The sequence below is a fragment of the Heterocephalus glaber genome, unplaced genomic scaffold (genome assembly GCF_053883595.1).
Source record: "Heterocephalus glaber isolate CG9 unplaced genomic scaffold, H.glaber_assembly_v1.0 deba00000943, whole genome shotgun sequence".
NCBI classification, from domain to species: domain Eukaryota; kingdom Metazoa; phylum Chordata; class Mammalia; order Rodentia; family Bathyergidae; genus Heterocephalus; species Heterocephalus glaber.
The window spans coordinates 6,232,213-6,247,656 of NW_028258175.1; the positions used below are offsets into that span (position 1 = coordinate 6,232,213).

Below are 15,444 nucleotides of genomic sequence, written 5' to 3' on the forward strand. Positions count from 1 at the left end.
GAGCTGGAGTGAGGGAGCAGGCTCCCACTGTCCTTCTATACTGTGGACACAAATAATTACTGACTACTGTTGATTAAGCAGTTCCTGGGTACCAGCATGCCTGGCACCGAACCAGGCCCTCGCGTCCACTACCTTGTGCAATCCTGGGGGAAGGTGGTCCTGCATAGCAAGGCCACTAGCCAGGGCCACTCTGTGGTCTCCATCAGCATCCAGCCTGTCCCCAGGCAGAGGCCTTGTCCCCACGTCCCCATGTGACCCTTTGCTGCAGGTCTTCACTGCTCAGAGCCTGGGGATGCTGCTGGCAGGTGGCACAGGGGTCTCCAGGTTCTTGTCATTTTGCCATTGTTCTGGTTGTCTTGTGCCCAAGGCAGCTCTCAGAGTGGTTGAGAGAAAGGGTGGAAGGGGCCTGAAAGATCGGCCCCCTGAGGACCAGCCAGCGTGTTCACCTGGGGGGCGGCAGGCTGAATCAACAAACTCCTGCTTCATTTTGCAGCAGAAGAGTTGGAAGTGGGGACAGCCCTGCAGGTTCCAGAGTGGCTAGGCATGGGGCCAGCCTGCAGCTAGGCTTGATTGCCAACTCTGCTCATTTCATAGTCAGCTCTCAGCAGTTGCTGGAGGAGCAGCTGGATTTTTGCCCATTTCTCTAGGTCCAGCATGAAGAGAAGAGAAATGAGGAAAGTCAAATGTCGGGATCCCCTGTTAGCATAGGCAGGAGCACGTGGCAGAGAACCAACTGGAGGCAGGGAGTGAAGTGGGATTCAGGACGGCCCCTAGATTTCAGTTGTTCGTGTTGTTTCTGGGCCCCACGCCGGTAAGCTCTAGATTCATTTGCTCACGCATTCAGCTTGGACTGGGCACCTGCTGTGTGCCAGCCGTAGTGCTGGGAGGTGGGATGGGACAGATTTAGGTACTCCTTTGCTCACTTTGTTTGCACTGTAAGGGGCTGGGTTAAGGGCTGGGAAGGTGAGGCCAGTGTGTGACGCCACCTGGGTGTAAGACAGCGGAGAGACAGGTCTGTGGCAGTGCACGCTCACCGGGAAGACTTTTAAATTAAGGATTAACGTAAAGAGCAGAAAACGCTGCTGGCCAAACAAAAAAAAAATCTCCTGGTGGTCCAGGTGCTCCCATTTACAGCATCTCGCTTAGGGCCAAGTGGGGCCCACAGGGTTGGGGGTAACCCAGTGAAGCAGCAGGTCCCTTCCTGTCTGTGCTTCTTCCCTGGAAATCAGCTCATCCTGAGTTGGAGTGAGTTGGCCAGGGCACTGCTGCCTCCAGGGCTGGCCCTGAGCCAAGCCTCAGAGAGGACACAAGGAAGAGCCAGGCCTTTCCCGAGCCCTGGTCTGGCCAGGGAGAAGAGATGAGCCCAGGCAGTGATCAGAAGGTAGCAAGGGACACCTGGGCAGTGCCTCCTTCCAGTCCTTCAGAGCAGCATGAGGGGAGGAGCTGGAAATGTGGGGAAGGTCTGGGTTGTGTCGGCCAGGAAGGAGGATCAATAACTCATCCAGTTATCGATCAGCTCTGATACAGCAAGCTGCTTTCATGTCCTTTGTCCCACTTCTCCGCATCCATGGCACTTGCTGGGTTCTAACTCGTCAGCAGGTGGGCCTAAGACGCAGGTGGGAAGACTCCTGCCAGGCTGTCTGGGTTTCTCCTCCACTCTACAGTGCTGACCAAGTAGCCCGGCGCGCGCGTGAATCCCTAGGGCTGCGTTTTAGAGTGACAGAGCCTGGAGTCCTCTCAGACATTCTCCTCACGTGGTCTGCGGTGGGCTCAGGCTGCCTTTGGCTGGTCCCCCGAGGGATTGTCTAGGGAGCAGTACCTGCATCATACTAGGCCTCACTGTACGGTTCCGACAGGGAGGTTTTGGTAGCTGCTCAGACAAGCCCGAGTGTCCCCAGCCGCTTTGGGCTGTGCGCATCCTTGGGGATACAGCAGGCAGCAGGCTGGAATCAGCCACCCCCCTGGTCCAAGAGGATGGGTGTGCCTGTGTGTGTAGATGAGGGCTGGAGGTGTCAGCCTTTAGGAAGCACTTTATTAAGGGAGAATTCCTGGACTCCGTTGGCCAGGCTCTCGGTCCAGGTTGAGCCTGCTGGAAAAGCCCTCTGAACAAAGGCCTGTCTGCTGGGGCAGGGCTGGTGCACGGTATCTGGGTACCTGGAGGGCTGCCCTCTTCCTCGCTCAGGGATGCCTTTGGGGCTCCGCCCAGCAGGCTGCTGAGGCTGTTCCCTCCCCACCCCACAGCTTACCTGATCAACGTGGTGGACGCCCTGGGACTGCGACCATCCCCTACACTCCAGAGCATCGTGACGCTCTTGAAGGCCAAGCCTGAGGGTTACAGGCAGCTCAGCAAAGGCCTGCCACGCCGCCTCGCCGCCACGGTGGCTGCGATGCGGGGTGTGAATTACTGACTGAGGAGACAGTCAGGGCTGGCGTCCTGCAGCTGTGGCCACTGCAGAACGGACTCCATCTTGGCAGGTGCCAGCCACTCGGCAGAGTCTGCTCCAAAGAGACTTGGCTTTTTGTACAATGAAAGCAACGTTATAAACAAAAGGCATATTACTTATTAGAGAGGACTTTTCAGGTGATTTCTTAAAAATGATCTCATCCTAAAAATGGAATTAATAAACATGGAAATGAAAGGCTGTTTCTTCTCTTCCTCAGGTGTTTGGAATGTGGATATTTGAGTACTTCACACACGCTGCCACACAGTACTGAGTGACTGGGGCGTCTCTGTGAGAGGGCACCGGAAGGAGAACAGGTGCAGGGTACGGGCTGGTGTAATTCCAGTATAAGACTGAGGACAGGGGTGTCAGGGTGGAAGACGGCATTGCTTAGATGAGTGCCCCGGACCAGAAGGGTGAAGTTGTGCAGCACAGAGCTCTGGGGGAGTCTTCCAGCCCAGGAGGTAGGGTGCACCAGACCCCGAGGGATGTCCAGAATCAGCCAGGGCTGCTGCAGAGGAGGGGAATGTGGAGGGAGGTAGGAAGGTAGGTAGAGGAAGTGGGGCCAGATCAATCAGGTTTTGCAGGCCATGGCAAGAATTTGGGCTTTTACTTTTGCATTGAAAAAATTTATGGGATGACAGGCATGGTGGCACACAGCTTTAATCCCAGCATTCTGGGAGGCTGAAGCGGGAGGATCACAAGTTCAAGCCCAGTCTGAGCAATTTAATGACTTAGTGTAACCCTGTCTCCAAATAAAAAATAAGTGCTGGGGATGTAGCTTGACGCAAAGGCCCTGGGTTCAATCCCAAGTGAGGCAAACAACAAAACAACAAACCGTGGGACGATCTGAATTTTGTCCATTTTTTCTCAGTGTCTTTCTGCTGTTAAGATTGTATCTGGCTTATAAGTAACAGAGAATAATGTCATTTGAGTGACTTCAGCAAATAAGAATTCATTTTTCTCAGTAATGAGAAGCTGCAGGGCAGGGATGCCAGGAACTGGTTTAGTGGCAGAGGCAGCAGCATGACCAGCCCCTGCAGTACCGACTCTTCCAGGTGCATTGCCTCCTCAGCATACGTGACTTTCTACACCTGCAGGTGTTGCACCTGTGTTTAGGGGAAAATGCAGGGAGGGGATGTGAGACAGCAACTCTGACCCAGCAGTCCCTGCTGACCTCTAGGCTGCACCATTTCTCAGTCAGGAGGCTCATCCCCTAGCTGCAAGGGAAGCTGGAAAAGTGGGGAACAGGACCAGCTTCAACCAGCTCCTCAGCCTGGCACTACTAGGCCCAACAACTCACTGCTGCACAGGTGCCCCACAGAGTATAGGGCCCTTCACAGTGTGCCTGGCTTCCGTGCACCAGACAGCAGTATGCAGACACTGCCTGAGGGGCAAACTCACTGCAGTCTGGGGAACATTGGTTGAGGCCAATCAGAATTTAGTGCCTGGGCTGGGCTGATTGTTGCCCTGAACAAAACTGTTGTTTCCTTAGTATGGGAGAGGGGGAATAACCATAGTACCTGTCACTGGGGCCATTGATTGGAATTGAGCACTTCTAAGGTTCCAGGACCTCGTTGGACTCACAAGAGCCTCAGCACAGTCATGGTAGGCAGAGATTCAACTCTAGTTGGAGGGGTTTAGGAACTTCCTGTGGTCACTCAAGTTACCACATGGCAGGAAAGAGCCTGGTGCTGTGGCACCCACACTCGTAGCCTGGTGCCCGCAGCCTGCTTCCTGCACCATGTCGGAGCACGCGGCAGGACCTGATCCTGGAAGTCAGCCTGCCCATGCCCGCCCTCCAGATTGCCACTGCCGCGCCCCACCAGGCTGCCAGGGCTGCAGTCCCACTAGGTCCAGCTTGCGTCCTTGGAGCAAATTTGCCCCTGACCTGGGATCAACTTCAAGTCCATGCGGAGAAAGATATTTCAGACTGTTCTCATAGAGTCAAGCCTGGAGAAAGTAAGAGCCAGAAACCTAGAAGGTGGCAGGTGCTGCTAAGAAGTAGCAACTTGCTGTGGTGGCCCATGTGCTGCTGTTGTGAAAACCACTAGGCTTTCGAGAGAACTGGCTTGGGCTGGATTTGCGGGTTCACCACCTCCCAGCTAAATGACCTCAGGAAAGTCACTTCACTTCTTTGTGCTACATTTCCTAGTTTGGAAACCAGGGGTCAAATGGCACCCAACTCGGGATTATTCCAGGAGCCATTGAGATCCAGTGAGGCAGCAGCAAGTAGAAAGCTCACGGTCAATGTTTGCTTCCTGATCCCACAGCACCTGCAACCCAGGTTCCCTTCTGGACTTGTAAGAATTAGAGAATTACTTCTCCCCTCCAGGTCCAGGGGAGAGGGATACTGGGGTGCCTGATTCAGTGTCGGCCTTTAAACATGAGATCACTGTCCCATGGCCTGGCCCTCAGTGTTCCCCCAAGAGCAAGGATGGCAAAGTGATGTCCACTGCCAGCCGCTTCCAGTCTCACATCCACAGGCAACTCCAAAATGTCTCTGAACAGAACCACTTCCAGGCGTCTGCTGACTGCCTCCCGGGATCACCCGGAGCTGGCCGGTCAGCCACACCCATCCCCAGCACAGTGACCAGTTCTGGAGGAGCATGTTTCCCAAGGGGATTCAAATGAATGAACCTCACCCTCTGCACTTTCACTGGGACCCTGGAGGGAAGCTTTCCTTCCCTCTGTTACTGAGCAGAGGGAGGTGGCCTGGATCCAGGGATGTAGAGAGATGTTCAGAAGAAGCAGTATGTGGAGGGAACCAATTTTAGGTGACATAAAGTCAGACACAACCTGGTCTAGGGGAACCCTGTGTGCAGCCATGCTGAGTCTCCTGGGCTTTTACTGCAAAAGCTAACAATTCCCTTTGTAGCTTAATCTGGCTCAGCTTGACGTGTGACTCAGGGCTGCAGAGGCCATTGATAATAATTATTCCAATGCCTGCTCCATATAGCATAATTTATTTAGCTCAAGGTTCTGGAGGCTGAGAGTCCAAGACTGCGAGGCTGGCATCTGGTGACAGCCTTCCTGCTGCGTCTCGACATGGTGCAAGACATCGTACAGTGAGACATAGCAAGCCTGCCAGCCCATGTCTCTTCCTCTTCTCAAAAAGCTGCCAGTGCTATCACACAGCTCCACCTCTGATGGTAATCCCAAGACACAACCTCCAGACACCACTAACATAGGTACTCGGGGCTTAAGTTTCAAGATGAGTTTTGGAGGAGACCTTCACGGTAGTCACAAGAATAGTGACCTTGGGTGCCTTACTTCACCTCTTTAAGCCTCCATTTACTTTACCTATAAAATGAGGTGATGCTATTTCCCCCATGTTATGAGCAAGGAATGAAATAAGACTTGTAAAGCACTTGGCATGGGGCCTAGCACACGGCAGCACTTGGTACAGTGTGTTTAATAACAACAGCAGATGGTAGTGGTGAGTGTGGCGGCATCTACCACTGCTCATGCTAACCGTGGTACTCATAGTAGTAGAGGTGGTAACTGGCTTCCCCCCCGGCCCTCCCTTCTTAGCCCCCAGCCATGCTGCCTTGGACCAGACTGTCAAAAACTGTGGTACCGCCTACTGCTGCCACAGTGGACACCTGATGCATGGGAGACCAGCTTGTTCGCCCTTCAGACCAAGCAGATCAGCGGCTGTCCACCAGCTGGCCCATCTACAGCTCCCCCAAAACCGAGATTCTGCTGGGGCAGCAGGGCGCTGCAAAGCTCAGCTCTCTGCGCTGCTAGGTCTCATTGTTTGGGAACAGAACGGCTCCCTGATCTCTCGCTAAGGAACCAGTAGTGTTTTACCATGTTTAGCAATGAAAAATCCAGGACACTCAGTTGAATTTGAATTTCAGAAAAAACAACAAATGTCTTATTAGTGTATCTCACATGTTGCATGGATATACTTGTACATTGATTTCTTACCCATCTGAAATTCAAGAGTACCCGACCGGCTTGAATTTGATCTGACAACCCTAAGAGCTGTACATCCCAACCTCAGTCCATGTGAGTCTGTTGGGGCCAAAGTAGCTTCAGGGCTGGGCAGATGGATTCAGGTCTGACCAATCTGGGTAGCCTCTCCAGCTGGCCCTGCTGATTGGTTCGTAGATAGGCACGTGACCCAGCTGGGGACCAATGAGTGTTGGCCTGTGACCTGGCAGTAGCAGAGGCTGAATCATTTGAGCTCCTTGAGACTATTTTGCTGAAGCCGCTTGAGTCCCTTCTGCCTTTGCAACCCAAACACTTAGGTTGAGTGACATTGAAAAATCCATTAGGCCCCTACTTCAGAAGCAATGTGAAAGGTAGTGTAAAAATCTCGAGAGATTTGCCCCTCGGCCTGAGAGACCTCTGCTCTCAAGCCAGTGCGAGGATCTTTCCAGCCCCAGACATGTGCTGGTTACTTGGCTGCCCAGTCCAACAAGGAACAAAGCTCCAGTGTTTTCTACTTTTATTTTCCAGACAAGTGTGTGTCCCCAGCAAGCTTCCCACCTGATGCTTCCCCTGTCCTCTACTGCAGTGCCCTCACTATCCCTGTTCCTAGAGGCCAGCCAGGCCAAGTGAAGAAAACAGGCAGCACAGCTGCCAGCCTGTTCATCCTGGTACTGACCATGCCTGGCACTGGGAGGGAAGTAGCCGGCCACCAGGGTCTCTGGCGCCTGCGGGCCATCCCAGGCCAAAAGGCAGGACAGCTGGTGGGCAGGGACCGGTCGAGAACCCGGTTCCCGCGTCCTGTGCCAGTAGGGTGACTCACAAGACACCAGGGTGGGATGGCCAGTGGCTGCTGGCCTCTCAGTAGAGGAAACGGGCTTTAACCTTGGACACCTACGGCCCCAGCTCTTTGGAGAGGGCACCACAGGAAGAGGCCTCGGCCATGGTCTCGGCTTCAAGTCCTTGAGCTCCCTAGGGTGGGCAAGGATGAGGTCTAGGCCGCATCGCCCTCGCTGTCCGACTGGACGGTGTCCAGCGGCTGCAGACGCAGGGAGTCGTAGTTGGGGGGCGGGGTCCCGGGGATGGGCGGAGTCTGCTCCTCAGGGTGGGCCTCCGCGTGGGGGCTGAGGTTGGCGTCGGGCTGGAAGCCAAAGTTGGTGTGGGCCTCCACCAGCTCGGCCACGGTGGGGGGCGGGCCGGTGTAGGGAGCCTGGGCTCGCTTCTGCCGTAGGCCCTTGGAGAAGGCCACCAGCTTGATGATGGTGATCCACACGAAGTCAATGATGATCTCCCCAAATTCGATGAGGCACAGCACCGAGCCCCCCATCCAGAAGCCAAACTGGCCTCCCAGATTTGAGAGCAGCCAGACGATCTGTGGAGAGGGGCGCTGAGGGCCTGGCTAGGGCAGGGGTGCGCAGACTCCTGCCCTAGGCCAGCCTCGGGGTCACTACGCGCTGGGCTGAGGGTGGGAAGGGGGAGCGCTCTGCTTTAGGGACCTCCCTAATCCCTACCCTGGGGCGGGGCGGGGCCTCCCAGACTCACATTATTGGCTGCTGATTCCTCAATGGTACGGTAGTTGAATTCTTGAAAGTAGATATTGAGCTTGACGATTCCAGTCCTGCAGGAGGCAGCAAGAAGAGCTGGGGCTGTAGGGCTCTCTCCGTGGAACACGCTCATGCACACGCACACCCGTGCACACGCCCACGAAGGGCAGCCTGGGGGCCACCCTCACCCTCCTCCTCTTCCTACTGGTCAGATCCAGGAGGGAGCTTAGAGGAGGAGGCCCTGGGAGTGCAGGGGATTCAGGGTCCTAAAGGAGAAGCACATCCAGCTGTCCCTCCACCAGTCACCCTCCCACCCACCTGTGCCTCTGCTATCCCCCCTCCCCTCTCCCTTCCGCCATCCAGCCAGCCCCCCAGCCACACTCTCAGGCCACAATACTCTCCCATTCCTGGGAGTGCTGAGTCCAAACCAGAACTGCATGTGTTCTCCTTCCCACCCCTCTGGGCCTTGGGGCCAGGAAAGTGCCCAGCGCCCACTCTGTACACCCCCTTTCAACCCCATTTGTACCATTTCCCTAAGGACACTCTGGCCTGAGGGCCCCAAGGATCAGCTCTGAGCTGGGGTGTAGCTCAGTGGTAGAGGACTTGCCTAGCGTGCTCGGGACCCCGGGTTCCATCCCCAGGACTGAAGAGAAAAATCTGAACTCTTCTCTCCCCAGGCCTCGGGTGGCCCAGTCCTATGCAGTGCCTGCATAATGCTAAAGTCTGGTGTAGTGATCGTGGTACCTGGGGCAGAGGTGGGCGAACAAGTGGGGGTCCCCTTCACGCCTGGGAGTCCTCAGAAAAGCTTCGATGTCCCACATTTCTAGGATTTTGCCCAAGCTATGTCTTCTACCTGGACGTCTTTGCCTCTTCTTATTTATTTGCTTCTCCAAGTCCCTATGCAGACCTCCCTTTTCTCTCAGGCACTGAGGCTCCCCTTGCCACTCCTAAAGGGCAGGAGGACCCAGGCAGACTCTTATTCCCACAGTCCCTTTTTCCATCTACCTATTTCCAGACTTCGTGGTGGTGTGGACCTTGCTTCCTTGTGCTCACTACATGTTAGTGTGGATGGATGGATGGATGGATGGATGGATGGATGGACGGACGGATGGATGCATGGGTGGAAGAATGGAAGGATGGAGGATGGCAGTGTGGGCAGATGGATGGGTGACAGGTGGAAGGACAGGATCCTCCTTCAGGACCCTGAAGCCCATTGCCTGCCTCTGCCCTCAGGGCCTTTTCCTCTAAGCCACACCTGGGTCTGGCCGGTAGGAGGGGCATCCAACATCCAAGCTCCACCCAAGCTTCTGCCTCCTCCCCTTTCTGCTCTCCCAGCCCTTCCCAGACTCCAGGCTCACCTGCTCAAGGTGATATTGGTGCTCTGGTCTCGCTCTTGAGAGAGGACGTGGAAAATCCAGTCCTAGAACCCAAGAAGGTGGCTGAAGAAAATGGCACCTGTCCCCTCCCTCCCGGGGAAGGAAGTACAGCACAGCCCAGCACCCCCTAGGGCCCTGGAGGACCACAGGCTGGGCCAGGGAGCAAGGGGAGTGTCGTGGCGGAGCAGTGGGAGGACGAACTCGGGCCTCCAGTCCCTTTCCCCGAGGCCCAGCTGTCTTGTTGCCAGGGGGTTTCTACCTCAGGCCCATGCACTTGGGTTCCCTCTGCCCAGAATCCTCCCTGGCTGTGCCCACAGCGGGCCCAGCCCCTGAGTCTCAACTTAAATGCTATCTTTTTAAAAGGATTTTCGCTGGCCCCCAGACTGGCTTCCCTGTTACTCTCTCCCATAAACCTATTTCCTTCACAACCATGACCACACCTTGAAATAATCTCATTTCTATATGTGTACAAGGGCTGGCCAAATGAACAAACAAATGATCGGATAAGTGTGCTTGAAGGCTGAGGGAATATTTTGAAGCCGATTAATGGCACTGTGTCTTTTATTGTAATAAATTTTTTAAAAAAAATTTAAACGTTCACAGTATTTTTCGATCACACCCCATCTGTTGTCCCTCTCCCGCGCGCTGTCTGTCTTATGCACTGCTTTTTCCCCTGACACAGGGCCTGGCGGGGTATTAGGGGCAGAATAGGAGCGGGGAGAGGGAGTGAGCTGCTCTCAGCTCAGCAGGGCCGGCCGCGTGGGCCCTGTATTCTCACCTCCGAGGCCTCAGAAGGCCAGTCGGCCATGGAGATGGTCATCTTGTACTGGGTGTCACTGCGGGAGAGAAGGTGGCCCTGTGGCTGTCTGGCGCCCCTGCCCTGTGCCCGCCCCCGGGGGCCCACGCGTCCCCAGTGCCACACTCACTTGCAGGACTCCTTGCACATGTTGATACAGGTCTCTCTCTGGACCACACTCATCCGCAGGTCGAAGTAGCAGTAGGCTGGGCAGAGGGGGGGACATGGTCAGGGACTGGGGGTCGCCCCAGGCCCAGGCCCCCGAGGTCTGTGCTCAGGTGCGGGACAGAGGGTCCACCAAGCTCTCTCGTCAGGACAATCGCTGCTCCCCACCCTACTGACCTCCAGCCATTTGGCCCCAGTGCAGCTTGGGGTCCCCCCTCCGTCACAGACCCTGCTTGGGGTCAGAGCAACTGTCCCTCCACACACCCTCCCAGCCCTGCGCAGTGGGTATGGTTATGGGGCCAGGAGCAGGGGGATGGGGACTGGAAGGGAAAAGATCTTCCCTAATCTCTGTGGATTACGTTGGTCTTAAGAGGCAGCAGGACCCTCTGCTGCTGATGACAGCCCCCAAGGCTCCCGGGCCCGGGCTGCAGCTCAGTGTGAGCCCCAGGGCCCATGTCCTCTCGGGATTCCAAGTTCCAAGTGCATGGAGGAGGCCACCATGACAGTGGCTTCCCCATCTCCCCTCCCAGCCCAGCACCCTGCAGAGAGACTCAGCGAGCCCACGCAGACATGCACACACATCTGAGGATGGGGATGTGGCCTTGTATGTGCATTCACATGTACATACACACGCGCCTAAGCCAGGGTGCACAAATACACAAGCAGGCTCATGCTGCAGCCATGGAGCACTGCTGTGCACTTAGATGCAAACACAGACGTGCCTTTCACACGTGCATTTGAAGACAAGGGTGCACACAAATATGTGCACTTGACAGCAGCCACATTGCAAGGCTCGTGCATTCATGTGGTGCACAGACTCGTGCCCGTGAGGCCCAAGTCACTCCCACACCCACATCCTCAACACGCTCTGCCTAGAGTTGAGGAAAGGGGAGCCAGGCTCCTGCAGACAGGCCTGCAAGGGGTCACAGGGAGGACTGCGGACGGCACAGCGGCTGCCCCCACCCAAGGCACTGAGCTCCCCCTGCCCCGTGGTGAAAGCCTGCACTCACCCCAGTCCGGGAAGTCCTGGTTGTTGCAGTATCTCTCCCCGGGGGGCAGTGGGTATGTGTAGTGGCCACAGCTGCAGCTGCGGATCATATGGTCTTGGAAGCAGGAGTGGAGACAGGCCTGGGGTGGCAGGGAGAACACAGGCAGGGCAGTGATGTTCCTGTGCCAGCGGCAGGAGGAAGAGCCCGAGAGGTCAGTGACCGGGCCAAGGGAGCCGGGGGTGGAGAGGGGCTGAGGTGAGCTGGCCATGCTGCAGCCATGGAGCCTGCAGTCAGGGTGTGCTGTCCTTCCCTCGGGGACTGATAGCAGGTCCCTAGACCCTGCAGAGGGACTCAGGGCAGACCCCAGCAGCCTGGGTCTCCCCATCTGGAGCTGGGCCCCTAGATGGCACGGGCCAGGATGGCTTTTCCCAGACAGTAAATCTAATGCTTAGATGGCTCTGTTTGGAGGGGGCTGGCACCCTGCCAAGCTCTCTGCATCCAAGGACCCAGAAAGGTGGCCTGAGCTCTGTCCTCCTGGACACCTGGGGGCAGAAGAGAAGGTGACTTTCCTTTGATTGCTAGGAGTTGATGACAGAGGGCGTGACCAGCTTGCTGCTCTACAGCACGTCCCCTGTTTGGGGGAGGGAGGAGAAGGGTACCTCCCCACCTGGAACCAGACGTGAGGCATCGCCACTCACTAAGCCCCAACGTACTAGGTTTTTCAGGTACTTGTGTCCTGGTTTCAGTCCACTCAGGGACCAACTATGTGTCCTGGGCAAGTTATTAATGTCTGAGCCTCAGTTTACTCATGGTGAGATGAGGTGCCTGCACCTGCCTCTGGAGGCGGGCCGATTCAGAGCAGCAGCAGGCACTCAGGAAGCAGTGGTTACTCATGTTTCTCCACCTGTCCCTCGCCTTAAGTCCTGACTGTGGGCTCCCGGCTCCAACCCTTGCTGGCTCCTCTCAGCCTCTGCCCTGAGCCCCCAGGCTCCCTGAGCCTCCTCTCCTGCTCTTCCTACTGGCTCCTTCCCAGGCTAATGTGGCCTTTCTCTTCTCTCTGAGGGGCCTGTGGGGTCCCCGAGCAATGGCATGCTGTGAGGAGCCAGGCCAGGGGTCAGAGTGGGAGCGCTGGCTCAGGCCAAGTGTCTCGCACACTTGCAGACCGCCTCGGCTCATCTGGAAAGTATGGCTTTGGCTGGGGTGGACCCAGGCTGCTCCCGGGGGCATGGGCAGTGGCCAGAGCTCCTGACACAGCTGGGCCTTTGCCCCAGAAGAAACAAGAGCTGGATTTGCAGGAATCTGGCCGGGGTGGGGGGGCCTTCGCCGTGTTTCCCATCTCCGGGACCCCCAGCGGCGGGGCAGGTCCCCAGAGCTCTCAGGGGCAGAAAGCAGACCCTCAGACAGGGGGTGGCCAGACCAGCTAGGCGGTGTGTTCTGGGACAGCTGGCAAGAGGCTCAGTTTCCTGTGACTGAGGCACAAGGGAAAACCATGCCAATGCAGTCACCAGGCTGCCTCCAATTTGCCTCAGTTTCCGCACCTGCCAATGCAGCCTGGGCTGGGAGAAAGGTATTAGCAAGTGGTCATTTCTGTCACCTGTGGAATGACTCACTGTGCCTTCTCTATGAGGCCGGGTTTGAGGATGGGCAGTTCTGGGCTGACCTGGAGATCAGGACAAGGGGGAAGTCTCCAGCTACTGCAAAGGAGAATGAGGGCAGATCTGAAGGGGACTTCTCGGGAGATCAATGAGGCTCAGACTGGGGTCTGTGGGTCACCATTTCCTCCTTCCTAAAGTGACAATGAGAACAGCACCTACATCCCAGGCTGCTGCAAGGACTAGGTGATGTAATGCATGTACAGTACTTGCAGCTGTTCCTGCCCAGCACACGGCAGGCCTGCCCTGATTAGCATATTAACACGCGCTGCTATCATTGGTACATTATTTCTTCACAAGGGATGAAGGGTTCAAACGATGACGAGGTTTGTGCATGCCCTCAGCACAGGATCTCACACACACTGAGTGCTCCATAACGTGAGCTGTTGTTTTTGTTTTCTTCTTGGGAGACCCCAGGGTGTGACCCCATGTAATCCTGTCCCCATGTGGGAATGAGAGGGGGCCTTGGTGAGAACCTGGGAATTGCACTGGTTCTGCAGGCCTGGGGGGCCCTGTGGCCACCTAGAAAAATCCAGCAGATGCTCTGCAAATGGGAAGGGGAAGCAGAGAGGAGGGTAGTAAAACCCATGTGTTCCATACACGTACTGCCCCCCAGAGGGGGGTAGTCATGGAGCGCAGACGTGTACTGATACATGTTCAAAACCCAGCAGAGCCGGCCTTGGTGGGGCCAGCTCTCCCGGAGCCTGTGGTCTGGGCCAGAGGACATGGTGGGGTCCCGGGTCCCCTGGCCTCCCACCTGGATGGAGTAGGTGGTGTTGTAGTCTCTGTAGAGGTTTCTGATGGCTACGTCAGAGCCGTTCATGGTGCATGGGCTGTAGGGTTCGCCCATGCGCTGCAGCTTGTCCTGCAGGGAGAGGTTATGCATGGGGACCCCGGGGCGCCCCAGGAAGCCCTCTCTGCCCTTGTTCTCATCAGGCACTGGGGGGTTGGAAGGGGAGGGGGCTGTGGACCCACAGGTGCCTGAGCGCTCAGCTTGCCCACAGTGAGGCCACCAGCTTGGTTTCCGTCCTGGCAGAAGCCACCCGGGCAGAAGGGCCAGGGCCGGGCAGTGGGGGTGGACCCTTCCTTTCAGGCCGTGGGAGCTCGTCCTGGGGCAGATGGCTTCCACCCCAAGCCTGGGCTCCGGCCATACCACCAGCACCCCGATGGAGGTCTCCGTTCCCGCCATGGCATAGATGCCTTCCTCTTTGATGAAGGGGTAGGTCCTCTGCTCGTGAAGCACCAGCCGGGCCCCCGCTGTGGACGTGAGGAAGGGGATGTAGTCCTCCTGGTCTATGTCCAGGATCAGCTTCAGACCTGCAGGCGGGCAGGGCGGGGCGGGGCTGCTGAACTCACTGGCTTCCTAGCTGGGGTGGACCCACCGCTCACCTGACGAGCTCCTTCCGGGCAAGGGGCCTCCAGGGTCCGCAGAGGAGGCTACACCCAGTTTGCAAAAACACAGACCTCAAGGGTGGGGGATTTAGCTCAGTGGTGCCGCCCCCTGCCAAGCAAGCAGCAAGCGGATCCCCGGTACCAAAAAACAAAAACAAGAACAAAACCCCCACAAAAAACCCACACGCAGACCTCAGATGCTTTCTGCCTTTTGCAAAGCCCCCACCCAATCTTCCCTGGGCTCCTTTGGCTCCACCCTGAGTCATCCCTTCTCTGCAGAGTGGTCAGGCCCAGCAGGTGCCTCGGCCGCCCACCCCCTTCAGGCCACCAGAGTCCCCATTCCAGCCTGCAAGTACCCATATCCCTTCCTGCTGTGGGTCTCAATCTGGAATGCGGTCCCGCCCTCCCCTCTGAGGGAGACTCCTGCCCTTCCTGCAGCCCTCTGTCCTTGGCCACGACCTCCAGAAGGTTCCTGACTGCCAGAACCGGACCAGGGTCCTCGTCAGACCCTCTCCTCGCTCCAGGACTTCCCTTCCCAGCCCCTGCCTCACTCATGTGATTCTTCTCTTGCTGTCTGTCTTTGCCACTCAGCTGTCTCCATCCTGAGGGACCAGACCAAATAGTCTACATGCCACACATAGTCCCAAACTAGATGGACACTGGAGCCGCATCCCACAGCTTAGGACAATCAGGCTGAAATCTCCTAAGCACTCGCTGCACGGTCAGTGCCCTATGATGGGCTGTTCCACACATGATCTCACTGCATGCTCACAGAGCCACAGGAGACAGGCACTATTATTGTGAGGAGACAGGCAGGGAGTGGTCACTCAGGGAGGAGGCAGCGGCTGGCTCCTCAGTGTAATTTTGTGGCTCTGTAAAGGGAGTGTCCTGGCACCGCTGTGATGAGGAACGAGGGCTAGGTGAAGGTGTCAGTCCACTGTCGCCCTACTGACGAGCAGAGCAGCCCCGATGGTCACGTCACTGAACGATCACTCAACTCTTGGTGGCTGAGGAGGTCCCAGCCTGAGGGGTGGGGGAAAGGCTCATCAAACTGTGTCCGAAAGCACAGCCAGCATGAGCTCACTTGGCTTTCCCAAGGACACGGGCTACGCACTGGTGTCAAGGAGTGGGCACCTGCCACCAGCCACTCCTC

The 15,444-nt window shown here is 56.6% G+C and overlaps 2 protein-coding genes across 8 annotated transcripts in view; one reads left to right on the forward strand and one right to left on the reverse strand.

Moving 5' to 3' along the window:
* Cog7 (component of oligomeric golgi complex 7) overlaps positions 1-3,379 on the forward strand; it is a 69,809-nt gene extending 66,430 nt beyond the window's left edge. For 3 of the 4 annotated variants that reach the window (XM_087208868.1, XM_004855942.4, XM_021237314.2), the window contains exon 17: positions 2,242-2,639. In XM_087208868.1, the coding sequence (XP_087064994.1) occupies positions 2,242-2,408 (167 nt within the window). In that variant the 3' untranslated portion in view covers positions 2,409-2,639. Of the gene's footprint in view, positions 1-2,241; positions 2,640-2,661 lie in introns of those variants that run through there. The other variant, XM_013076358.3, reaches the window with a different exon arrangement.
* A 3,503-nt stretch (positions 3,380-6,882) lies between these two features.
* The window catches only part of Scnn1b (sodium channel epithelial 1 subunit beta), a 58,751-nt gene continuing 50,189 nt past the window's right edge, over positions 6,883-15,444 (reverse strand). For 3 of the 4 annotated variants that reach the window (XM_087208870.1, XM_004855940.4, XM_004855941.4), the window contains exons 6-13: positions 14,053-14,216; positions 13,657-13,764; positions 11,269-11,386; positions 10,224-10,299; positions 10,076-10,133; positions 9,280-9,341; positions 7,920-7,995; positions 6,883-7,749 (exon numbers count right to left, since the gene is read on the reverse strand). In XM_087208870.1, coding sequence (XP_087064996.1) covers positions 7,372-7,749; positions 7,920-7,995; positions 9,280-9,341; positions 10,076-10,133; positions 10,224-10,299; positions 11,269-11,386; positions 13,657-13,764; positions 14,053-14,216 — 1,040 coding nt within the window. In that variant the 3' untranslated portion in view covers positions 6,883-7,371. The remainder of the gene's footprint in view (positions 7,750-7,919; positions 7,996-9,279; positions 9,342-10,075; positions 10,134-10,223; positions 10,300-11,268; positions 11,387-13,656; positions 13,765-14,052; positions 14,217-15,444) is intronic. The other variant, XM_021237315.2, reaches the window with a different exon arrangement.